Source organism: Gavia stellata, chromosome 12, assembly GCF_030936135.1.
Source record: "Gavia stellata isolate bGavSte3 chromosome 12, bGavSte3.hap2, whole genome shotgun sequence".
Classification (NCBI taxonomy): Eukaryota; Metazoa; Chordata; class Aves; order Gaviiformes; family Gaviidae; genus Gavia; species Gavia stellata.
Genome location: NC_082605.1, coordinates 12,450,392 through 12,476,316, shown reverse-complemented (window position 1 = coordinate 12,476,316; position 25,925 = coordinate 12,450,392). Strand labels below are relative to the sequence as shown.

General features: G+C 41.0%; 1 protein-coding gene across 1 annotated transcript in view; it reads left to right on the top strand.

The window, feature by feature from the left end:
• KBTBD12 (kelch repeat and BTB domain containing 12) overlaps nucleotides 1-15,625 on the top strand; it is a 32,300-nt gene extending 16,675 nt beyond the window's left edge. Inside the window, exons 4-5 of the mRNA XM_009810784.2 lie at nucleotides 734-931; nucleotides 12,911-15,625. Coding sequence (XP_009809086.2) covers nucleotides 734-931; nucleotides 12,911-13,080 — 368 coding nt within the window. The 3' untranslated portion in view covers nucleotides 13,081-15,625. The remainder of the gene's footprint in view (nucleotides 1-733; nucleotides 932-12,910) is intronic.
• Nucleotides 15,626-25,925: the final 10,300 nt, after the last annotated feature.

Below are 25,925 nucleotides of genomic sequence, written 5' to 3'. Positions count from 1 at the left end.
AAATCTGGATTTGATCACTGGAAAGGATTTGGAAAGGCAGTGTTTACACTGTGATTTCAGCGTACAGTGTTTGCCGTGTGCACTGAGATGTCCGGTATGTCCGCAGCCTGTTGCAGTATGTCCCAGCAAATGAAAACCAGGTTCTGTTTCAATCCTGCACACCAACTTCAGGCATCCTAATTAATCCTTCAACAGTAGGGCTTGTCACAAATAACTTAATTGGCATTCCTGCATATTGGATTGGTTTGTTTCTGGAAGTCGATTTCCCTTAAGAAATGGGTGTAATCTCTTTCTTTTATTGGTAAAGACACCAAAATAATCCAACTGATTGTTGATTAACAAGTGTGAGGGTCAAATCCACTAACAGTAATTGGAGAATAATTTTTGATCAATTGCAACTTAATAATAAATCAATTTGTCCAGCACACAGAACAAGTAATTATGACAATTTCTACTATTTAGGCAGGAAAAAAGACAAAATACCTTTACATTTTGAAGACATGCTGCTTGTCCTTCCTTTGATATAAGACTTCAGAAAAGATCTTGTGTCGATGTCTGTAGATAACGTGCAGTAGCCTCTGCTTTGGGTTTACTATCTAACAAATTTCTGGAGCTGCAAAAGGGAAAAGAAAGGGAGGGAGGTGAGGACGTGTAAACAAAAAATTATGCCGCCAGCAATGTATTTTTCAGCAGAACCTGGGACTGCTACATTTCACCTATGTATCTTTTGCAGGAGGAATTGGGTGTCTTGGTCTTGACAGAGGACAGACAAGGAAATGTCTTGATGCAGTGGAGATTTATAACCCTGATGGAGACTTCTGGAGGGATGGACCTCCTATGCCTTCTCCCCTCCTCTCCTTACGAACAAACTCTACCAGTGCTGGCTCTGTGGAAGGGAAGCTGTACCTCTGTGGAGGATTTCGTGGAGCAGGTACTAAAATGAGTCTGACGTTCTTTACATAGTTGAAATCAGTTTCACTGTACACAGACTGACCTGATGACCAACCAACCCTATCACGTGCCACTGGCGTGCCCTGGAACCACAGAGCTGATTCAGCCCTTTGGACTGCCAGCTCCTAATGTCAATATGAATTGTGTTCCGTTTGTCCTTTGCTTTTTTCCTTAACAAAACATGAAAAATTAAGGATATTGCTGAACTGCACTAAACCTGTCCAAATCTACACCCAGAGCTACTGAGATCAGGAGCTTAGTGTGTTATGGACATTAAAGAACTTGGACATATTTGCTGAAGATTAAGGCACTATCCATCTGTCCTTAGCCAAGCTATCTGGCTCTGCCTATTTACTTACCTGCTTTTCACAATCAGTGTTGAAAAAGCTTGTGTATTTAATGAGGTACAAAGAGGCTAAAATTCCAGATCTGGTGATTTCAAATAATCCCAGCCCCATGGCCACCTTTCTCCTTTTAAGTCTTCCTCCTCCCAACTGTGCTTGGCTCTATCTAAATCTCCAGTATTGCTAACCGTTATTTTTTTTCATTATAAATGCAAAGAGTCTCTCAAAATATTCACACTTAAACTCTCCTGCTACATAGCAGCTGCTACCCCAATTTCCTTTCTAGGAGAAAGCAGTAATACAGATGCATTATCTACTGCTAATAAATGTCATGTCAGGCTTACTGCTGCCCAGGAATGGCCACGTGGTATCACTGGGTGACGTGTCCTTCACACTACACTGTCTCCAGTTGCATCGACTTTTACTTGTATGACCAACTCTAAACTTAAAGCTGCTGTTATTTTAGAACGGTGATTTTCATCAGCTAGTTCATAACTCACCTTCCCCTCCCTTCACGTGCTATTGTTTGAGGAAGCTGCTTTCTGAAAACAATTGTGTGGCAGCTCTCTAACAGGCATGTTCTTGTGTCAGCTCTTATGGAAGTTCTGTGACCTCAGAGCAATTATGGTTATGATATGTCACTGTGTTTCCATAGCAAACATTGTGTCATCGTATTTGTCTTTTTCTCAGCAGTATTAGGAAAAAGCCTAAAGTTAGTGGGTACAAATCTCAAAAGATTGATCGTTTGCACTGGCAAATGAAGCAATTTCATTCAAGATGACTAACAGATTAGTATGAGATTTTCTGAATAAGGTAGCTTCAGAGCCATAAAACCAGACTCTGTACAACACCACCACGTTCTGTCACTGAGTCATGTATAAAGAGTGGTAGCACCAGGAGAGTTTGAAAGTCCCCCCGTGGATTTCAAGACAGCCATCTTTTCTATGTTTGTGTAATCCCAGCTCAATGGGGTCCTGATTCCTGACTGTACTATTGCAGTCTATATAATTATGTATAGAACTCCCCTGCACAAAAAGTGTTATTTAGACTGGAAAACAAGAAGTCAGAGTTAGAAAATGTCGGTTTTGTAGTTACCTGTGCAACCTGAATTCTGACCCTCTATGTGTGCATTTTGTATACCAGCGAAGAAATAGTATGTGATTGTGTTGTTAGACATAGTTATGATGTCTGTTAACAAGGGAGCTAAAGTAAGGTTCTCACTCTCGATTGTAAATCAGATGTACTCAAATGTTTGACAAGTTGAGAGGAACCTGTGCCTTAAAGACAGTCTTCTTAATATGACTTTCAAGCTATAAACAGAAAAGAGCTTTCTAATTCTTCGTAACAATAACAACTTCCAGCTACCGTCATCAAGAAAAAGATGGATGGAGTCCATATGCTGAACCTGAAGAGGTTACCTAGCTGGCCTCTCTCCCTGGCCCCATCTTCTCTGCATGCCGGAAAGAGATCTTGCCTGATCTGCTCTTTGGGGGTGAAGGGTGGAGCAAGGGATGAGGGTTATTACTGTCATATGGGAACCTGGAGAGGGTGGCTTGACTCTGCGCTTTCACAATTATGGCTGCTCAGCAGCTTCAGGATATTCACAGAACAGCATGTGCTGCTGCTGCTTTAGTAGCAGATATGGTTATTTTAGAACGTGCTTGTTTTGGGTTTCTTGGCATGCCACTTTGATTTTTGTGAGGGATGCAACCAAGAGAGGATATTCCAATTTTACAAAACATTGTAATTTAGTTTCAACCAAGTGGAGTTTTTGGAACAAGCTGGAGGCACAGCTGTAGTCTCTGGGTTTTCCGCCTGCTGAACGCTAAAGGGCTGCTGTCAACATTCAAGAATGAGTGCCTCTCAAAAAAAAAAAAAAAGAAAATAAGCCAAAAGCACTGCTGCAATGGGAAGTCTTAGCCAATGTATATAAGGGGCTGCAACCAGCTCCCTACGTGCTATAGAACTGTCCCCAATTCCCCAGCCTCAACTTGTCTTTGCATTTGCTTAAACCCACTTTTGATCCAGCAAGTTGGCCTACTAAGGATATTGTTGCATCTTAATTTTACTTGTTCGTGTATGTGCCATGCTCTGTATGCCTTTCTGCATGAATATTGACCTAAATGGATAATTGGAGACCAGAGATGCTGTACACAAGTACAAAGCTGAAAAGCAGCTGTCAACTGCTCAAAGGGCCTTAAATTTGGATTCAAAGATAAGTACTGCTCAGCTACCATAGCTTCTGAGTCCCATATGACACTCGAAGTTTTGTGATGGCAGGATTCCCATCCCATATATATTGCCTCTCACAAATCTTTGTCTGCGTGAAGGAGGACAAGTGGCACAGCCCTAACAGCGTCCCCAGGAGCAGAGGAAGAGAAATTACAGCTACTTAGATTCTCCAGAGGGAAGTCAGCTTGGCCAGCTGAGAGTAGAGTTTGAACAACGCAGAGCACAGTCTCTCTAAAGGATGAGTAGACTCCAAAGTGTGTCTAAACTTCATCAAGAGAAAGCTTCCTCTGAAGTGCAAGGAATGCTGTTCTATGTTGAGCTCTGTTGGTAAACACAGCTTGTAAGACTTCCGCTGCTGAGGCTTCCTCAAGTGAGAAGCTTGCTCAAGGCCCAGCCATGAAAAGGATTAATTCAGCTGAAGTTTAGACACTAATCTGGAGTGCCTACACTAAGACCTTAGCGACCTCAGGCTCCCCGCAGCATATGGAGAAGCACAGACACTTCCAGTGGGAGTTTCAGCTCCTTGGTGCTTTATATCTGCTCTGAAAGACCAGAAGACAATTCAGAACCCCAAGGACCTCTCTTGTCTCCTAATGCTCCATGTTTCGATCAGGATATGCGGGATTCTAACCTGGCTTACCTAAGGCAAACACATGAGGAGCTTGGTGTCTATGGTCAGATGGCACAAACCGCTCTGAGACCTTTGTGTTGTATCACCAGCTGACAAATGTATGTTCGTATGATCATGATAAGTACCCAAAAAAATCACTTCTGCTTGTTCGGATCTTGTTTCCTTCTTAGCAAGACCTGCAAAACTTCATCTGTTAGCCAGTAGTTTATATGAATTAGCTCATTTTCTACTAGAACTATTATGGCAAATAGGAACCTTTAATCTGCTTGTGTTTGACACTCAGCTCCAGCTCATGTAGCCTAATGTCATGAATGTTGCCTGTCATTTGTCAGCAATGTTATAGCATTCATCAAGCCATTCAGAAATGTTGAAAATGGTTGGTTTTGTCCATTAGTTTATAGTTCTGCACAGGGTGAAAACATTAGCCGTAGTATGAATACTCAGCACGACTCAATGTGCAGTAGCCAGCCAGCTTTCTCCTAATTGTTAAAATATGTTGCCGCATTTACTGCTGTAACTATGGATTTTAAACCAGCCTTCGCAGCCTGACTGTACGATGTTCTTGTTGACATGTTTTATCTCCTCTGCCTTTACATAGAACTAAAACCTGCCACCTGCACAGGCTGACAGCTATTAATGTTGGCCCATGCATGGCAGAAGCAGCCTCATTAGCGTCCCTCACCGAAGGAGGTGGTAAGCAGCTCTTCAGGTATGCAGCATTACACGCTTATAAAATGCCTGCCAGATTGGGTTCCCTTTCTTTTTGACTGCTTCTGAGTGTTATAAATATTTTTTCTGGTGAAAATAATGAAGGCGAGGGTGTGTGCCTGTTTGCTGGGACTGTGTCATCTGCTGTCACTGTCAGCTTGCGGAGGCACATGTTTGTTGACTTTGCATTGTTGCTGCATGTTGCAGCTTGTTTCTGGGGGCTGGGGATTGTAGCTTTAGTTTCAGATTATAGATGTTGGTCCAACTGCCTGTCTCACAGATTTGAATTAATAAATTCAAATCCAGAGTTGATTTTTCTTAACTTGATGATTTTAATTAGAATGCCATCTTTACTATACGCTCATGTGATATCAGCTGATGTGCAAAGTAAAGGGACAACCACCTCAATGCAAATAATAAAATGTTTAACAGGTCTGCTATTAGCAGCACATATCACTTAAAAGGTCTTATGATTTCATCAGCTAATGGCACTTGATGTGGAACTGTCTTTCTCTGAATTGGCAGTTTTGCCATCTCCCTCCAATGTAGTTTATAGCAGAGAAGATAAATGTACTGCTTCCGTACTATGTATGTTGAAAAATTCTGTAATGTGTTTAGCATCATGTGAGGGACCAGAGCTGCTCAACCCAGTTCTGTTATTTACTTACTGATATCAAGTAGAAATTAATTTTTCATTTAAGTGGTGTTACAGTCAGAGAAAGGGGAAAGGGAAGAAATACCTATGAACCTGGAATGCAAGAATCTCAATTTTGTGTTTGCCACTGTTAGCCAAGATAGGTGATAGAGACATTGAGTCCTACTAGCTGTGTAAATCTGATCCTACAAAAAAAAGATATATACTTACCCTAGATTCATTTTCTGGCCTCTTCTTCCTCATTTACATAAATTACAATCCATACCTTGGAATAGAAGCGGCACTGCTTGCGGCAGTGCAGAACCGTGTAGTAATTACTGTATTCCAGCTGAGCTAATGTGTTTGTACCTCCACGCTATCCTCTCCTGACAGTGGACTAGCTTAATAGTTATTTATTTTGACTAATCTTCCATAAAGGCTGTTCCCCCTAGTCTCCTCCATTATGTGATTTAGATGGAGAATCTTTCTAGTGCTTATTTTTTATTATAGTGGTTATGGAACATTACTGGAATCAAATTAAATTTAGACATATTAAGAAGTCTGGCACAGTAAATACTGCACTTGTGAAGTTTGGGGGTTGAGGGATTGGAACAAAACCTGTTTCTCCAGCACCTTCCCATGTTCCCAGCTAAATAAAGCGGAGGGGCAAACCCCGAGCTGCCTATCTGCAGCACTGTTTGTTTCCCTCTGTCAGAATTTACTGGGCAGCGATGAATAATTAAAGTCCTTCTGCCCACAGTTATTACCATTTGAATAAATATTCCCACCAATGAAAGGGATTCAGGGTCCCCGCATTTCGCTCAGCATAGAAATCTGCTGGCGGCCGCCCGCCGTGCTGCAGGCACTGCCGCATCTCCCCAGCCTGCGCGCCGAGTCCACCCCGAAAAATGCTACTCGACCTTTTGCCTAATTCTCCCCAGCACCGGCGTGAGCTGCCAGGCTGCTGCTGGGAACCGGCGTGCAGGAGGGACCTCTTCAGCCTGCTGCCTTCCAGGGAGGGCTGCCCGCTTACCCCCAGCTCGTTAGCGAGAAACTCGCTGCCGCAACTAAGGCCAATACAGGTCAGGGGAATCGCTGGGGAGCAGCACCTGCTCGTTTCAGATCTAAATTTGGCCCAGTATCTGACAGCACGGTGTTGGTAATTCAGTCCTGCTTCTTACTAAGGCTCATTTATAGTTTATCAAGGGTTAATGAATGATTAATAGAGATTTTAATGCATTTTAATTAATTGCTGAAGAGGTCAATAGGTTGTTTAGAAACATGGCTTGTAGCCATGTATGACATCTTCTATTGTGTTCATAACTGCCTGTCATGTGTACAGTCTAAACATGCTTTATATCCTCTATTAATAATGTATTAACCCATTGTAAGGCATTTAGAAACAATCTTAGGATGGTCTGAGACCAGTAATTCTTATTCTGATCTTGCAGTTTTTACTCGTATGAATGGTGCATTGACCTCACGAGCACTGATCCTGCTGCGCTGCAATCTGTGATCCTGCTATCACCTGCAGCGCAAGAAGGACCAGTGCTTGTAAGATTGTCTGAAAGAGGCCTTGCCTATGAACAACAGGCAAAATCTGGAAAGATTTAAAAGCTGAGGTAGCTGGATCAATCTCAAGAAAAACAGTTGAAGTAACTGAATTAGAAGTTCCTTCCTGTAGACCATCCCATTCTTTATACATATTTTTTTAATTTTAATACACATTGATTTGTGAGTGGATGGGTGGATCATGAAACTATGGTCCTGAAGAATTACATAGCAGAGCAAGAGGATAGAGGTCCTGTCTATGAGAATGAATATCTTACCTTACTCCACGCAGGTGCTCTGAAAACAGTAAGCTGCCACAGTTGTAAATTCAAGCCCCAACCTGCCTCCCAGCTTTCGCTGTGTCTGATGGGATACGCTGCCTTGATACTTAACATCACGAAGGCTGGCCAGCATGTTAAACAGCCAAGCCAAGTTCCCTCTCCTGTGTATTCTCTGCCTGCTTCTGCCCACAGGCATCGATGATGGATGTACTTGACCCCACAAGGGGTGTTGGCTGTGTTGTGCTAGCAAGGCTGGTAGAGTTACGGGGCAGCTCACATACGCAAATGGGATTGAAGGCCACAGACTTGATGAACTTATTCGTTTTCCTACTGCAAATGAGGAGCCAGGACATCTGGTGGTAATGATCTAAATGCACTTTTATCCCATTGCAACAAACGTGAATTCCCAAGTCACCTAACTCCACACCATGTAATTATGAAGCAGCTATTAGTGGCGAGGAAGATAAGTAGCAGAGGCTAGTCCCATATGTTCAAAATTATTCTCTGGTACAGATAACGGCATGCAAAACCAGGTACAAACCAGCAGTGGAGGCTGAACTGCTTCAAGGCAGCTCTGGCGTGGCTGTTAGGTGACAAGAACTGGGGAAGCCAGTGAAAGAAACACCTGAGTAAACATTTTGGGGACTGTAGGGGAACTGGCAAGCACCTTGTGATATTCAAGTGCTTTTTTCCATGGAAAGAGCAGACAGTTAACAGTTTAACCACTACAGGTTTGTGTCTTTTTTTATAAACTTATTTATGTCAAAAGACGATCGAGCATGTTAGGAAACTGCAAACTGGAAAGGAAAAGGTGCTATGACAACCTGAGAACTGACATCAGCAGGAGCTCAGGCAAGTAGCCTGTGTGAGGATGCCCCAGGGCACAGAGCTCATGGCCAAGGACAGATGTGACACTGAGGTTACTCCCCCACTACACAATGCGGTTCTGCGCTGAGGTACCCGGTCCTGCTCTGGATGAACTTGCTTAGGTACCACTGGCCATATAACAATATGTCCATTGAGCTATGCTGCAGCTAGTAGGCAGGTGAGCTCGTCCAAAACTACTTTGCATGTCTCTGCCCTACACTGATGCAGAGGCATCACGACTCGTGACTTGGCACATGTTCTCACTATCTCCATAGCTGTTTCCTCATTCATAAGATGGAGGCAAATACACCAGCCGATGTCAATGGGCTTCTATAAGAAATAATGAAATACTGACCACATTTCAGCAAACTTGCCATAAATTTAACTCCAGTGAACTAAAATCCAGCATGAATTTTTTTGAGTTCAATGCTCTGGACACTAAACAGGCTATAATAGAGTGAATTTATTTGTATTGGCTTACAAACAAAATAGCTGCATGGTTAACAGTCCTGGATGACCTATAGATTTTCTACCTGTTAAGCATGTTGCTTAATTCTTCTACATCTGCCTCCCTTTAACCCTCCCAACCAAAATCTCATAATTGTATCTAAACATTCTGCTCCAAATAGGAAAGAGAAAGCAAGGCCAAAAAAAGACCAAAAGTGGTAATAAATACTGTACTCACATGGAAAGTTGTTCCTCTCCCCAACCTCCAAATCACAAATGGAATGCAGTTCAAAAAAAAAAAAAAGAAAAAGCAGATCAAATATTTATGTTGCCTGCAGTCATACTGGGGGTCTTTCCAAGAATGGTTCATCCTGATTTATGGTCAATCCTGATTCAAATGACATGAGAAAACTTACAGCATAAAATGAAGTCTGGCCATATTGGGGAGTGAATCATATTTGAAAATAAACCTTTTAAAGAGAAAACATGATTGTGTATACGGAGTGCAGGCAATCACTTACTGAAAGTTAGTATTTTTGTTGTTTTTTCTGCACATTCAAAGAAAAAATTCATATGAAAAAATGTGGGAAAGTGTTTTGTTTACAGACCAGAATATAAAAGAGAATTTAAAGATTAGACTCATTTTGCTTTCAGACTGCTGTATTTGCATACATGAAATATGATTTTAGCATTTATAAATAAAACATTTTTCAGGGATAACTCAAGTTCTTTCAATGGGAAAAGATGGGTTTGTAGGCTCAGTGTTAAGCTTCGGTCTGCACTTGTACTTCAAAAAGGCATAACTATACCAAAAGAGCTCTGACTTTCTTTTAACACACCACAGTTTCTCGTGTGGATAAATTTATGCTGGGATTAATGTTCCCTATGCTGGTTTAGCCATTTCCTTTCCTGAATAAGAATAAACCATACTGCTATAAGCACTGTTTTACTGTTTGAAAAGGATCTGCATTAGGGTTAGGTTTGTACTATCTGAATAATTCTAATAAAAAGTGGTTTAACTCCTATGCAGAAAAACATAGTGTAAAGAAAGTTTCTTAAAACTTCTCACAGTTAAACAAGAACGTGCAGAAAAAAATTTTGTAGAAAAAATGAAAGCATGTGGAAAGGAGTGAAATCCTTTCATTAAGTAAGGTGGTTCTCCGGTAAGTGGTGCAGAATAATGCTATGTATGACAGGGAGTTCTGCGGGGTGGCTTTTTAAGCAGGTAATCTGTGTAATACAGCCAATTTCTTTTTGTAGATGTCACATTATTCTCCTGTAAGCAGAATTGGCTGCTAAGATATTGCCTTTAAAAAATAATTTGCTATTAAATAAGGTGAACCAGTGAGGCAGAATCTGGAATTATTTGCACCTTCAGGCTTAAAACTGTTTATTGGGATTAAAGCTCAAATCCAACATTACAGCCTGGAATCAAAGGTGCTATTGTCTTTGAAAAACATTACCTTTTCTATTGTCCTAACCAAGGGAAAAAAAAAAAAAAAAGGCTTAAGAATTGAGGTGCTTTAACTTATTTCTCGTCTAAAAAGAAAGGGGGGATGTAATTTTTTTTTCTGAAGTGTGACAGTATTTTTCCTCACGTGAACTTGCTCATCCAAAGGGTGCTGCTTCCTTTCATATTAAACAAGATAAGACTAGAGAAATGATTGCTTCCCTTATTCCAACAACATACTCTTTTTATCTCTCAAGGGTTAAGAGTTAACTAACACTCCACGTGCTGGAAAGCAGAATTTGTAGAGTGGAACAAAACCAGTTGCAACACCCCACAGAAAAGGGAAACAAGGAACACTAAAGGTTGTGAGTCACCAGGGTCAGGAAAAAACACAGCAAGGCTGGTAAGGAAGGGTTGCTGAATCTGCCTTTGATGTTTTAATTATGATTTTTTTTTCCTGAAGTGTTGCAAGCACCCACAGAATGTCTCAGTTCCAGTGTTTGATTATTTTCCTCCGATTGTCTCATTTTTGTCATCATCCATGCCAAAGAAAATCCAGGCATAAAAATTTATTACATAAAGGAGATGATCTAATAATAAACACAGGCACTGGAGCCTCCCATATCACAGCTTAGGTCTGTTTATGTCTCCCTATTTGCCTCTTAGGAAAAACCTGTTCACTCTTGCAGCGTCATATAGAAATGAGCTCTTTGCTGGTACTGGCACGTGTTATTTGTTTGCAGTTTGTCAGTCATGCCTTCTCTTTTCATATGTAATAGGGGTTTTTGGCAGTTTGCTGTCTTCTTTCTTGGATGGGTGCAGCTTTCCTATATATTATTATTATTCTCCTCCTTTAATATCCAGGTTCAATAAGCAAACCATCATGACTATTGCTTCACTTCCTCTGAACAGCAGAAAGGAATGGAACAAGGACTATTCAGATGAGGCTAAATCCTGAAATCTTACCCATATTTTACTCAAGCGAGCTCTTAGAGATCTATGAAAGCCCCAGAGGTCTGAGTTTGGGCCAACAGAAATTATGTCACAATTAATTGGGACACAACTGAGGGGAAGATGAGTATGGGCTGTGGACTGTGGGGTAGAAACACTGTGCGGCACTTCTTTACCAGGTGAGAGGGGGGCAGAGATGGTGAATGGTTGGTTGAGTGGTTTCCTTAGACAAACATGACAAAAATGTGCAGAAATTTCCATAAAGCTGAGACATCCACAACTCCCGTGCTTGTGCAGGACCTGCAGTAAACAGAACTGTCTTGAATCAGCTCAGCAAGGAAACCGATCCTGGGAGGGGAAGAAGTCTTGTTTCCATCTGACCTCCCCACATCCTGAAGCTACTTGCAGAGGAGCCCTAGGGGTATTTTAAATCCCATGACACTACATCATCATAACATCAGCACCAATTTTGCACGGAACCTAAACCACAAAAGCACTATCTGGGGGTACTAAACCCCCAGGGTTGCTGTCCTCTGGAGGAATATGTGGTCTGTGTTTCCAACAGGAGAAACAATATATGCCTCTGGATGCTCTTCTGTATTTCACTCTTTTCCCCTTCTTCAATCCTTTGCTGTCAGTTCCACGGAAGGGCAGTGTCCAAACAATGAGATGCAGTCGATAGATGTGAAGGATAGGGTTGTTTGTTGTTTTGTTTTTCTTTTAAAAAGAAAAAAAAAGCTTTCTAGCAGGAATAGCTGAATGGGAACCTCAGTCTGGACCCCGTAAAGTTTAGCCTGTCACCAGTCTTTTAAGACTCAATAAAACAGTGTTGAGTCTTCAATGTTTCTTGCTATGATGGCTCTTATCCTGGTACCTGTGAAGTGTCTGTGCTTGGAAATCTCTGAGACCTGGCTTCTAATACATCTCTCCAGAAATTCATCAGAAGGAAGCTGACAGCAAAGCATGTGCACGTCCTCAGCTCAAAGTAAGAAAAGTTTAGACTAAGGTTACTTGCTGTGAGAAAGCAACCTTAAGATGAAAAGAAAAAGTGAACAGAAATGAAAGACGCTTTTTATTTTTAGGAGAGAACTTGGCTTTGAGTAACAATTGCTGGAGAGTTCAGGACTTTTGTTAGCAAAGAAAGGTTTTGTGTTCTTATAAGAAGTTTGATATAGCACTGTTGATTGACAACTATGGTTCTCTGCTGCATGGTGATTCTTTCACTGTTTTTTGTTAGTCTCAGTAAAAAGCTTCTTGTCTTGAGACTGGCTGTGATTTAATGGCATTCTTATAACCTGACTGTTCATGACAAATTCCTCAGCACTTCAGAACAGCTAAAGTACATTCAAAGCCCTGGAGGTTTCTTACTGTCTTTATTTCTCCCCAAATCTCAGGATGTCCAGACTTCGCACCCAAGAAAAGCCATAGTATTGGAGTGCTTCCAGGAGCCTGAGAGCTGCATTTTAGTCAGGGCAAAGAAAAGACAACATACTGCATGCAGACATACTCATCAGCAATAGGCAATACTCTGTCTCTAAAAGATGAGCATTTGACAATTGATTGCACAATGAAATGCCACCTGCATCCTTGTACCAAGATGGAGCACTTCATGCTTTTGTCCCTGCAGCTGCACCTGGAGCCCAGAGCGTGAGGACTGGATACACTGTGCAGATCTCCATCTGCAGAATTTCATTTGCTATATGTTGACAACTCGCACGCTCTTTGAACAGTACACTGTTAGTACCACAAAAATTACCTTTTCATTGCCACCTTACAGAAGGGTCATAATAACAACTGTACAAACCTCTTTGATCCTGTTTGACTTGACTCCTGATTCCTGTTGTTGTTGCTTCTGTTTTTCAGCTCGTCATGAAGTTATCACCAAAGAGATCCTCGAGCTGGATACGTGGGAGAACCAGTGGAATGTGGTGGCCATCAATGTCCTCATGCACGACAGCTATGATGTTTGCCTTGTTGCTAGGCTGAACCCGCGGGATCTTATCCCTCCTCCCCCGGATTTAGTGGACCAATAGAAGTTCAGTGACTCTCAGTGACTCCAGGTTCTGCAGAAACCGAAGAATTTGGAGACACAAATGCTGCATTGGCTCTTGGATGACAGCTGAGTCCCATGGAGAGGAGCCGGCAACACATTCTTAAAGACAGAATTGCCTTTGAGCTGTGCTTCTCAGACGATGCTTAATTTGCTAGTACTGGTACTCTGGACTTCTGTGAATGAAAGTCGAGGTTGCCCAGCCTTTGTGGGTGACTCTTCATCTTCCATCTGGCTGTGCAAGCTCCAGTGTTGGGTGCAGCCTGGGCTTCTGGGACCCTTTGCCTCACAGGCACAGTGGCAGCCCAGGGCTCATTTCACAGCAGAGCATGACATATGAAGGAAAGCTCTAGCCAGGGAAATCCCTCCTTTGCTGTTCGTCCCACCTGGTTCTACTAAGCTACTGAGGAGGCTAAGAAATATATTAAGTCAGATGAAGAAAATGAGTCCACCTGTACCAGAGGGCCAAACTGTACTTGACTGATGCAGGAGCAGAGGGAAAACAGAGAAGAGCTTTTGTTTGTTTCAAACAAAAAAAAATTAGCCAAGGTTCACTAGCCAAGTAGACCAGCTACTGCAAACAGTGTTTCTACCCCACAGTCAAGAGGTCCTGTCTTTGCCAGCAGAGCTGAGCCTGTGCTAATAGAAACTAGTCTTTTGGCAACAAGTCAGAAGCGAGTCTTTCAGCAGGGTTGGTAGGCAGTCTGTACCAAAGACAAGAAGAATCCTAAATTTTCACATAGATCCTACCTGTTACAAGGTCTGGTGTGACCAGAACCTTAAAGCTCAGAAAACCCTCTTCCTTTGAGAGATGGAGATGGGGATGTAAACTAAAAAGTAAGAAATGAGACCAGTATTATCTGCATATCAGCTCTGTGGCTACAGGGAAAGGATAGACGTGCTAAACAATAAAAGTTTACATAACCATAGCTGGTTTTATAGAAGTAGCTTTAATGAAGTAGCATAAGGTAAATTCACCAACAGAATTGGCTATAATCACAGGGAAGAGGAATAATTCAGACACTGTTAGCCTTTATAGGGCTTGAAGACAGTAGGTTAGAGAGAAAGTTGTTACCAGTACTGCTATCCCATTTGAATTACCAATAACTATTAATCAGTTCTCTGGTGCCTGCCTTGTAGTATATCTGTCTGTCAGTGCCTGGGCAGTATGGACAAGAGAACTGGAAATCTCAGTTGTGCTCTTGGGCCAAAATTGCAAATGACAGTATGCTGAAATGCAGAGTGAATGTCAGAGGCAATCACTAAGAGTAAACTATGATATAGTAAAAGAATTATCATTGTCAGCAAGAAGTTCCTTTTGATGGCTACAAAAGCAGCAACAAAACTGGAAGGAAATAATTTGCAAAGAAATGAGGGAATCCATCAGGTAGTTCATCTGTAGTTACTTGCAGGATTTGCACTTCAGAGCATCTCCATTTTCTTTTTCAGTCGTGTTTTAGGCTGCAAAAATGCCAGCTGTTTTGGGGGTTTTTTTTGTTTGTGGGGTTTTTTTTGTCCTACAATGCTTATGGCAGAGAGGGATGGAGAGGATGACCCAAAAGCCCTTTCCCAGTTCTGACTTTTCTGATTCATGAACTATTCTCTAAATATCCAGTGAGAATATTAAGCTTTCATATAAAAACAATTAGCAGGAAGGTCACTAAAGTTTACCTGATAACTATAGTAGGACACTGAGGACTGCCTAGACAATAAGGGAGTTGTTGGGGGGAAACTAAGGAAAACATGTAGAAAAGGAGTAAATCTGTGAGCCTTACAGCTAATCTCTTGTCTCCCTTTATGTTTCCCAAGCAGAATGAGTGTCACAGCCTAAATATATACTCCTGTGTTTGTATCATTTCTGTATCATGCAGTCATTCTTTTTTCTGTCACTTGTTCATATGTAGGTCATCATCCATCTAGAGCAGAGTTGTGACAAGCATGAACTTCAGTGGTACAAATCAGCGACTGGTTCCTAGAGTCTTAACCACTCTGGTCGCTAAATGCAGTTGTAGGTATAAGATCAAGGAGGCAAACTCTGCTTTAAAATGTTTTTAAACAAAATCAGTAGAAAGTTCTTCCAATTAACCATTCAACATTGGAAACTCTTTTTTTAACTTTCATTGTTACTGCAAAGTAAAGGTAATCTTGTTCTAATTTCTCTACAGAGCTCTCAAGGCAGCTGGAAGCAATGCTCTTGAGCATCAGTTAAGTGCTTCCTTGTGAAACTCCAAATTCTGCAGCTGTATCTACTGATTTTCTTTCACCTTTTTGGTTTTAAGGAAGAACGTTTTAAATGGGTTTTTTGTCTTTGGTCTCTGCTCTGTGGTCTATTCCTGACAATTCAAATCCTCCTGTGGTTTAAAGCCTGAGTTAAGCTACTGGATTTCACTCTCTGAAAGACAGTCTACTTGGAATATTTCAAGGGGAGAAGGGAGACTTTTGCAGGCTTTCATTAGTCATATTTGAACATATATGTGGAACACAGCTGAGACTCCTCTATTAAACTTTTATTCCAGTTGTGAGCTGGCCGTTTCTTTCCTACTTCATGTTTTGCTTTTTAGACTGATATTTAATGAGCTGGATGGAAGGAAAGTATGTACTCTGAGATGGTCTGTCTTGATAACCAAGGAGAGTAATTGCATATGTTTTGTATACTGGCTTTGCAATCAGCTAGCTTGAGCTGTAGTGGGCAGGTAACAGGTTTTTCTTCGTGCACCGCTGGCAAGTGACCTGCCCTCACGTGCACTGAGCACTGCGTTTCCTGCTGCCCACAGGACTGTTAGCAGGGACTCTTCTGTGTCCGTGTCTCTCAGTTTCTGGCAAGTCCGAATGTCTTGCACTATATATCGAGCAGAGAATTGTTTTCTTCTGGATTAAATTTCTAGAATGCGGGCACTAACTTCTTAATTCTGTGTGGGCCCCATATAGTTCATGATTTGCCCTTGGGGCAACTACAATTTCTAAACCAATACTTGGAAACGAAAGCTTGACTGAGGAAGGAAGGAAGAAGCAGAAAGCACGCTTATTGAGAGGTATAGATCTCAGCCAAAATCCTTCTGAGAGTATATGAATACTGCATGTCTGATATGTCCATGGGTAGTCTCACATTGCTGGGAAAGTCCTTAAGAGTCTTGATTTCTTCTATTACAAATCCTGATGCAAAAAAAATACTATTACAGAATATTCATTCTCCGAGCTTGTGAGTTTCACTGAAATAATAGTTTCCCTCAGCCCCTTTCCATCTGAGCAGTAGTTAGCTGAGCATTTAATCAAGGCTGTCTTGACATCATCCATAATTCTAAAATGCAAGCAAAGCAGCACTGGCAAGCTACTGACTATTTAAATGAAAGGGGGGATTATTAAGCAAAGGCGTACACTTCAGTTTCACTTGAAACGCTGAAGTACATCACTAGTTGCCAAATATGAAGAAAAATTATTTGCTATCAGAAAACTGCCTTGGTGCAGACAGAGACTGTCAGCTCCTCTACCAGCGCTCCCAAATATGCTCCAGGTAAGAGGCTGAGAGAGCATCAAAACCGAGACTGGCAACACAGATGAGAGGTGCTCCCAGAATGCTACAACATGCAGCGGAGCCAAGGTGGGGTGGAACAATCCTCCCCATGTCTTCCTAGGGAGGGCTCAGATGTAAAAGGATTTGGCCCTGGATCTTCGCCTTGTATTTTTTCCTCTATTTGAAATGTGTAATGACATCCTTGATCACCTGAAAAGAAATGAAAACAAATGCTAGAATAATATATTGGGGTTTTTAAAGTTAAAATATATTCATGAAGATCTATATTGTTTTTCTGCTGATCTGGAAGACAATTAAATTATTTCAATAAGCTGTTTACCTAGTGATTGCTATCTTAGCTACAGTGATAGTCTCTTTCACAGGCTGCTCTCTCCTAATGGATTATCTAGCTCCTCTGAAAATTTGTTTCATGAATCACAATGCTTTGAATCACCAGGTCAGAATTTCAGCTACTCTCTTGCAAATTTCTGTGGCTCTCCCTACAGCTTTTCAAGTGGACTCTAGCTTCAGCTTCAAAGAAAAGCTATTTCACCCCCAGTTGTGCTCAGCTGGAACTAGTACATTTGCAATTTACTATCATTTGACATGCAGAGGTTGAAAGCAAAGGAAATATTGGAAAATGGCTAAAACATACATAGAATGTACGCGAAAGTACACTTTCCTTCTTTTCTTGGCAAATGTCTCCTCTGTGTTTACTGCCCTGCCTGGGTGTCTGACGGAACGATTTCCTAACAACCTATGATTGCAGCCACAGTGAAGGCCATGCTGGGGCTACGTGTTTGTGCTGCCGGAGCAGAGAGAACCAGCGTGGTGCAGAGCTGTGGCTCCTGACAGGCTGGCATGCCTCGCCATAAGAAATTACCTTCAAACGAAAATGCATTTAAGTGTTCCAGGATGTATACTCCTATGTGGTTTATATACATATGTATAACATTATTTTTAGAAGTTCTTTACTGACAGCAGTAAGATCCTTTTTTCAGCACATACCTGGCAACTCTGTCTTCTGCATAGCTCATCAAAGTACTTCAAAAAAAGTGCTGGTCTTTAAATGTATGGAACTATTCCAGGCTTCAAGTCAAAAAGAACCTTAAATTCTATGCTGAGCCAAGGAACAACTAGGGAAATCTTTTAGTCCTCGCCTACGTCTCCTTCCTTCTCCAAATTTTTGCTGGCTGTAGTGCTCCCCTCAGAAGCGCAGAGTCCTCTTGAAAGCTGTGTGCAAGTCTTCTCTTTCTCTTCCCCAACCCCATTTCTGCCCCAGCCCACCTGCCTGACCAGCCTTAAACTCCTCCTTTTCCCCTTCATTCCCCAGGAGATGGAAACAGCCATTCGGGGTGTTCACCAGGCCCCAGGCTTCCCAGAAGCCTGTCACTCCAGCAACAAATCAGCTTTGAAGGACAGAAGGAAGACCATACCAGCTCCCTGGATTTGAGGACCCTCATCTCTGAGCAGGTTCTAGCCCCAACCCAAACTCTGTGGTTCAGTCTCATAGCAAATAAAACCTGCCTGCTCTGCAATGTCGCTGGTCCTCTGGCGCGGTTGGAAAGCAGGTAACCTGCATTCTACTTAGTCTTGCCGCTGCCTCACTGCATGATGCTGGTAAGTTTGACATTAAACGCCTTGCATACTGTGCGTGCCATAGCTGTAATGATTGCAGGCACAAGCCATTATCGTTATCTCTGATTCCTGAACTCTAGTTGCTACAAAAATTGTCTGAAGCACAGAGGGAGGCGTCTTCATTATTGCATTATAGCTCACATCTTAAAGCCAGATTTTCTTGTGCAGTTTCAGTCAGGCCAGGTTTCACTAAAGAACCTGGTCTCTAATTTATCATATCTTAGTATTGGTGTTTTTTCTCCACTTTGTCCTTTTCTAGTCATTCTTTATGAGAATGCAAGTGACTTCACCAGCTTTTCTACGAGATGCACTATCCAAACTGGCCTCCCAAGGCTACTGGCTTTTCTATATCAGGGTCGAAGTACAACAACTAAAGTGCCAGTCAGCTGCACTACTTTACTTTATTTTCTCATTCAGCAACTTCATAGTAGAGGAAATGTATTTCATCCATACATTCAGTAATGTGAGAGGAAACCACTTCCCACATACACAAATTCCTGACTCATTCCTTTCAAACGTGGCTGAAAAAACTGCTGAATCCTAACATAAAAAGCTATGATACCCATTCAATAGGCTTTTTCTGGGCTTTCCAGTATGAGGAAGAGGATCACAGGGAGGTGTCTTGCAACTAGAGCACAGATTGGAAATTTGAACCTCTGGGATTTGTTTCCAGTTCAATTACTCTGTTTATTAGTCTTGGGCATCTGGTCTCTGCCCCTAGGTTCACCCATGTAAAATAGTTATAATAGTAATACATCTCTACTCATTTTGTGGGTCTGCCTTGCTGTGTTTTTCGAGGGGGTGGCTCACAGATGTCTGTCATGTTATGTTGAGAACCAGAGATCAAAAAGTGTTATACAATGGTAGAATAATAACATTATTGCATTGCTGTATCTCCCTGGTTTTTGGTACCACGGTTGTCCATAGCATTCAGAAACTGAGCCTTCCTGGGAAAGGAGACTGAGTGTTTGCAGCTAAGAAGGGTATTTTGTTTACTCCTTCATAGAAAAGCAACAAGATATATCTAATTGTGCAATACATTAAGTAAAAGAAGAAATGTAACGCTTATTGCATGTGCCTTCAGAGCTAGTCACACTTCTACACAAGCAGAACTAATCTCAGCAAATTGAGAGGTCACTAATTGAGGCTAAATTTGAACAGTAGTAATTAGAAGAATGAGTGAACTGTATTTTCCTCAAAGCAGATTTGATTTAATAAATTATGCCACTTAGATAGCCACAGTTGCTACGAAGCAAAAAAGAGAAGGTGCTTTACAGAAGTGTAGTAGATTTACTGGGTAACTAAGACCTGAATTTAGATGATCGACAACAGCTTTGATAGGAAAGCTTCAACTCTCTCGGGATTCCCATAACAAATCTATGATGCATTTAACTAGCCACTACAAGGCACTGTTGCATTCAAGGAATCACCTACAGAATATGCATAAGAGGGTTTTAGGATATTGCTAAAGTGTAAACAATGTGGCATCTACTTGCTGAGTTACTGAATTGATACTAGGAATTGTGTTGCCTTCCCCACCAGTGTGCATGAGTAAACAATCTTAGCTGAACCGCCAAGTAATTTATAATACTTACTGACAGTTAATTTATAACACATAAGGCCTGAGATTCCAAAAATCTTTTCGACAAAAATCTTAACGACAAGTTTTGCAGGGTAGAGAACGTTTTTTACTAAGCAGACAGTGAGATATACTGACATTTCCCTGCAGTTAAAAAGCCCCAACAAAACAACAAAATAAATAAATGTAGTTATTTTGCAGGACAGCACTGATCAGAAAGCCGCCCGATTGCTTTGCTTCCTCTTAATAAGTTGGACTGGAAGCCTCTGTGCAACAGCTAGTTGGCAACCTTGAAAAAAATCAGTTCAGAGACAGTTGCACAATAAAAATAAAAAAAAGGACAGATCCTTCTCTCACACACACTAGTGTAAGTCAAGTATAACTATTTTTCAAGTCAATGATGAAACAAAGGTGTGAGAAGATGCTCAGACCTAAGACCTACCTAAAAATCTCTCTCCACTCAGGGGGAGGCTCACAGCGTTAGGATTTCACCCTTCTGGTGAGGATGAAAAGGCAACAAAGTGAAAGGTGAGGTGTGGGAGACTGGTAATGGAGACCTAGACCTTTCTTTCTAGCCATAAGTTCAGCTATAGTGCAGGTCAAGAGCTGCTGAAAGTTGCTCCCTGCAGATGGCTGTCTACTGACCACTGCTAAGCATGTTACTATACGGCAATCCTGTATCTAGTGGACAGAGAATCAAACTGCTAAAAAAAACCCCACCAAACACACAAACAGAAAAAAACCCCATTATCGTGGCTGGCCTGCCTGCTGCGTCCCTGAATAGCAACGTCAAGGTCTAAATAACCTGAAATATTCACCTTCCAGTCTCCAGATGATTCCTGCTAGCGGTGTTAAAGATACCAGGCAAAGGAATTTTGCACTAGTTTTGTCTACACCCATAAGAGGGAGAGATACCACAAAGATTTAAGGGAAGTCAAACCGAGGCAGTGGTGAAGAGAAGGGGAAGAACTCCCAAACCAGCCTCGTCTTTAAAACCATTTCAGATGTGTCTGTTCCATCTATTCTTCATTCTGCCCCTACTCTCAGTTAATTCACTGCAGCAATACCTCATTAAAAATAAACGGAGCAGTTCTTTATTTAAGGTCAGTTCAAATCCTACAGGAAGAAAGCCCATATTTAATCTAGGTCCCAAACGTCGTATCAGACATTTCAGTGTCTATCATTTGTGTATATTATTCTACATGTTCCCAGAATGACAGGCTAGATTCTGAGACTGCTATCTCTGTAAGTGTTTGAATTCTACTCTTGATTACAATGACAGTCACCCAGAATAGGACAGCATCTACCTAACTACGTTCCACAAAAAAACAGATACCCTTTGCATTTCCTAGAAGGCAAACCAATGGAAGGACTGATCTTGCTAAGTATTATATGGAGAGATGGCTATGACTACTCTCATGCAGACAGAAATAACAACATGCTTAAATCCATAGGCCTCTTCAATAGCCAAGATTAAAATTGCAGTGGTGAATACTGTACTCTGTGACAGTTGGTGGCATGGGCTCTGTCTTCCTTTTTGCCTTTAAGAAGGATCAGAGCAAAGGACTCTACATGGACCTTGTCCCACAGAATTGTACTAAGCCGTGTGCTGTTCATAAGACAGGTCTTTCCAGATTGCAGTGAAGTCTTAAATTCTAGCTTATATTCAGAAGATACAAAGGTTAAAGTGTTCTTAATATGCTTATTCCTTGCAGCATCCTTCAGTAATGATGCCTTTTAAGGTTGTGTTGCCCACTTACCAACCTAAACAGTCTACAACAACACAAAGTGCACAGGGAAAGGTAAGAAGATAAGAAAGTAAGAAGAAAAGTGGCTTTTAAAAGTGTCTGATAGATTCCAGCTCCTCTCTTCTGTCAGCTGGGACACACCTGCACTTAGAGGTATGTTGATAGCAAAGCTACAGCCATTATTACAGTTGTGAGATGTGATTTTAAGCTGAATAGATGTACCCATGCCAGATCTAATGATTAGCAAAGAAGATTCAACAGTCCAGGTGTCAGCTGCCCTAGCAATTCAGTGTGATCTCTAGTTGGCTTGGACAGCCCGTGCTGAAGCCCAAGCTGTTACATGCTCACTGCTCTCATCAATTATCAGTCTCAACTAAAGCTAACTAAGGTATTCACTCCCATTGCAGTCAGCACTCCTAAAAGAGCATGAAAAAGACTAAATCCGTAGTTCAGCTGCAGAACTTGAAAAAGTCTTTTGCAGCCAGATCATTTCACAGTCCACGTTGCCATGAAGCTACAAAATTGCCTGTACTGGCACAGCACAGAGAGAGGCATAGGGACAGGAACAAGTGCCCGCTGATGGGTGTGTGGTATGGCAGCTGCTTGTGCCAGCACTGCCACTTGAAAATTCACTCCTCAAACTGTGCCTTAATGCACCAGCATTCACCTCAGCCCTGAAGCTAGCTCACTGTAAAGCCTGCTCTTTGGAGTGCTCTAAGGGGACGAATAGTCAAAGTCTATACAAAGATTGGTAATTGCTGCAAAGCCTTGTCGTGACTCATGCATTAATAGCTTTCTGCTTGATGGCTTCTCGTGCTCTTATACAAAGTTGCCAAACAGCATATGAACAAAACCATGGGATAGAAAGTTCACCCTCTTTCCAGTATTCATAGCTGATAAAACCTTCCTAAAGGTTCTCGTTAAATACCTTTCAAAACGGATTAAGAATCCACCCCTGCTCAGTGCTGCAGCATGGAGCAGTCATCTGATGCACAAAATAACAGTTATCTTGCCAGGAAATTTGCTGTACTAATGCTGTTGTCCTAAGCAGCTCAATCTTTAATCTGATTTCTTTGTTTCTTATTTCAGGCAAGCCACTGTAACAGAAATGTTCAGTAAAGACTGGTGAGCCACTTGGCACGTCTATAAAACTCAGGCGTGTTAACTATTCTCTTGCTCTTTCCAGTTGGACAGGGTCCTGCTCACTTGCATTTAAGGAAGAGTTTAATGTGCCTGTACTACTGTGATATTGCACAGATCAGCTTGTAGCTACTGTTTTATTTTCCTAGCTGAGCTAGGTAAATGTTGATAAAGACTTATATGGGTTACTTTTATATGGAAAGTAAATCTCTATAAGCAAAAATTCAAAGTGAAGCTGTAGCTCGCTTTTTTTGGAACCATCTGTGCACTGCGTAGTTAATCATATTTCTGTTGTTATTGGATTTACTGGACACATTTTATAGAGTGCATTAGGAGATCCATAGGGATGTGATCCACTCAGAGGATGTGACCCAGCAGGATTTTTGGCCAATGATTGTAATAGGAGCAGGATCAAACCAAGCCTGTCATCCTGTTAGCATTTACAAAAGCTTTCTCTGAGATCAAGAGATAAATAGTTGTAAAAAGTCAATTAAAAAGAAGTTACATGTTGTGAGTAATTTATATCTAGTTTGGATTTAAACTGAAATTTTTAGAAGGAAAGAAAGTTATCAAGAAAACGCTTTGTATGCCCCACCTGAATACAAACCTGAGATTATCCAGCTGCTGAAAGTCACTGTTGTTCCACTGAAAAATATGGATGGATCAATTCTAGAGAAGGAACCAACTACTGGAAATAACAGTATAGAAATCATAACATAAAACCCACTGTTGAACCATCCACAAAGATCATCTGCCCTATTTAAATTATAGTAGGTTTTTGAGGGGCATTTGTTAAAAAATCTACACCACATTCCATGTCAATAAAACAGTTGAGACAAAACTGGAGTCAAAGAACAGTGGAAATACAGCTGCCTGGGGATTGCCCACAGCCAGACTGCAGAAGAGCTGGTCACTGGGTTAATGACACAGTGAAACCCTTTTGTACGGGAAAAGAAAATCCATTAGAAAAACCTACAGAGACATCTAGCTCTATTACTAACATCTGCAGTTGTCTGCCATACAGTGGTACATTATGGAGATAAGGAAGCATGATAAAAATGTAATAACCTTTAAAAATGGGAGACTGGAAATACAATGCTCTTTTTACTTGCAAAGTGTTTCTCATGCAAGTGTCCCTGGGAGATGTTTTATAATAAAGTTTGAATGAAATACAATAAAAATCAAATCAAAGCTCATTCACTGTATACCAAACAGAACAGCTCAGGTTTCAGCTTTGGTTTTAAAGCCAGGAAGAGAATTTACTTGATGAATTTCTGCTGCTGCTCAGAATTCCAGAAAAGAAAAAGACAATATCTCAAAAGGTAATTTACAAACAGTTTGGATTTAAAAGCTGATGTTGTCAAGAGATCAAAAGTGAAAGACTGGAAGAATTATTCAGCAAGCTGCAAAATATCCATAAAATAAACAGAATTCAGTTCTATTCCAGGATCAAAAGCATAATTTTACATGTACAGCATTTTCTTTTCAAGTATGCATATGACAATTATTGCATGCAAAAATATTAATGTATTACATGTTTCATTTGCATGAAAAAGTTATGCAATTACAAGCAAAGCTCAGCCCCTGATTTGTGTGCACCACAACAGTACACATTAATGTACAAATGAAGAGTGTAACTCTTTGTCATTGTGTGCATGAGGTTATTCAATTTCAATATCCAAACATTGATTTGAAAAACAACAGCCCGTGCAGATGCAGAAGTCCAATGTCCATGTTGTTATTTTTTTGACTACTGTCAGAACATTCCAGCTGGACTAAAGAGATCCAGCGTCATTTAAGATTTGATGACTTGGAAACCAGACAGCCTCCTCTTATTGGTACTTTTCCATTCCCAAATACAGGTCCAATGAGTTTTTAGCATGAAAGGTGTTTTTGCTAATGCCTCATAAAATTCTAGATGAAACTAATGATCTGTGCCAAAAGCTGTCTCCGCAAAGGTGTAAAGGCTCTCTCAGAAGGTTAATAGTGATGATTTCTAGTCCTGGCCAACTTCCGTATGGTGACTGTTACAATCAAGCTGGCAGTGATTTCTATGTAAATGAATCCACTGTCAGAACTATATGTATCTGGTTACTAGACTATAGGCACTTACAGGAAATTGGCATCAATATTTCCAAGACAAGCACTTTTTTCCTTAATGTTCCAAACACTGTTGTTTGGGGTTTTTTTTTCTCTAAACAATGGTTCCAGATCAATAGCTTGATGATTAAAAAACAGCTCATATAAGCGAAAGCTAGTTCTTAATCCCTAGAAATATGAACATGTTTGGGTTAGTTAGGTCTATTATAATTTTTTACAGAATCTAGATAGATAAGCCACAGTAAAACAAGTAGGGCATGAAAAATAACCATTCTGTGGGGGTTTTTTTACATAAAAAATATGTTGGAGACTTCAAAAACCTTTTAAAAGGCAGGAAAAGAACACATGGGAAGCATTTAGATGTTAGAAAGAGACTTTAACCTTGTATTAGCTGTGGGCCTTTCAGTCTTGCTGAAATATTCACCTGTTTGTTCACCATGAACTGGTATAATTTGTAGGCTGTCAGCTGAGAACCAGCCATTATCAATCTAGTCTGGAGTTCTGTGGCCAGCAGTAGCCAATGCTGCATCCCTCGGGGAAGGATGTAAAACCTCCTCATTCTTCTTGCGTATGTTTCAACTGCCCATATTGCATGTACTGACAGTGGCAAGTATCTGCCTGACCTTGTTTGCTCATCTGCTTAATTTTACCATAATTTGTCGTAATTTGTCCCCCTCGTGGCACATTTTAGCAAACAGAAGGTAGCTTTATTACAGAGCTTTTTCTGAATCAATAGCACTATTATCGTTGCAAAAATATATGTTACATTTTGTTTCTACTTGAAATATTGAGGCTTCACTTGAAGATACGGGATGAAATGCTGGTCCTACTGAAGTTTTGTTGTTGTTCTTTGACAAGATCAGGGTTTAGCCACTGGCTCTTAGTGTTACACAAGTGCCTATTATATAGCAGGTCTGTCTTATCGGAGCCAGAAATCAGGATCCTAGTTTTTGAGAAAGCACTGCTGTAATACTGCCAGCTAAGAGCATGGCTGATTAAAGTTACAGTATTATAAAGTATTTTAGGTACCTTATTAAGTATTGCCATAAATGCACGGAATACAGTGATGTTCTAGGAGCGCCTGGGTGAACAAATTGGAGAAATAGGGGTGT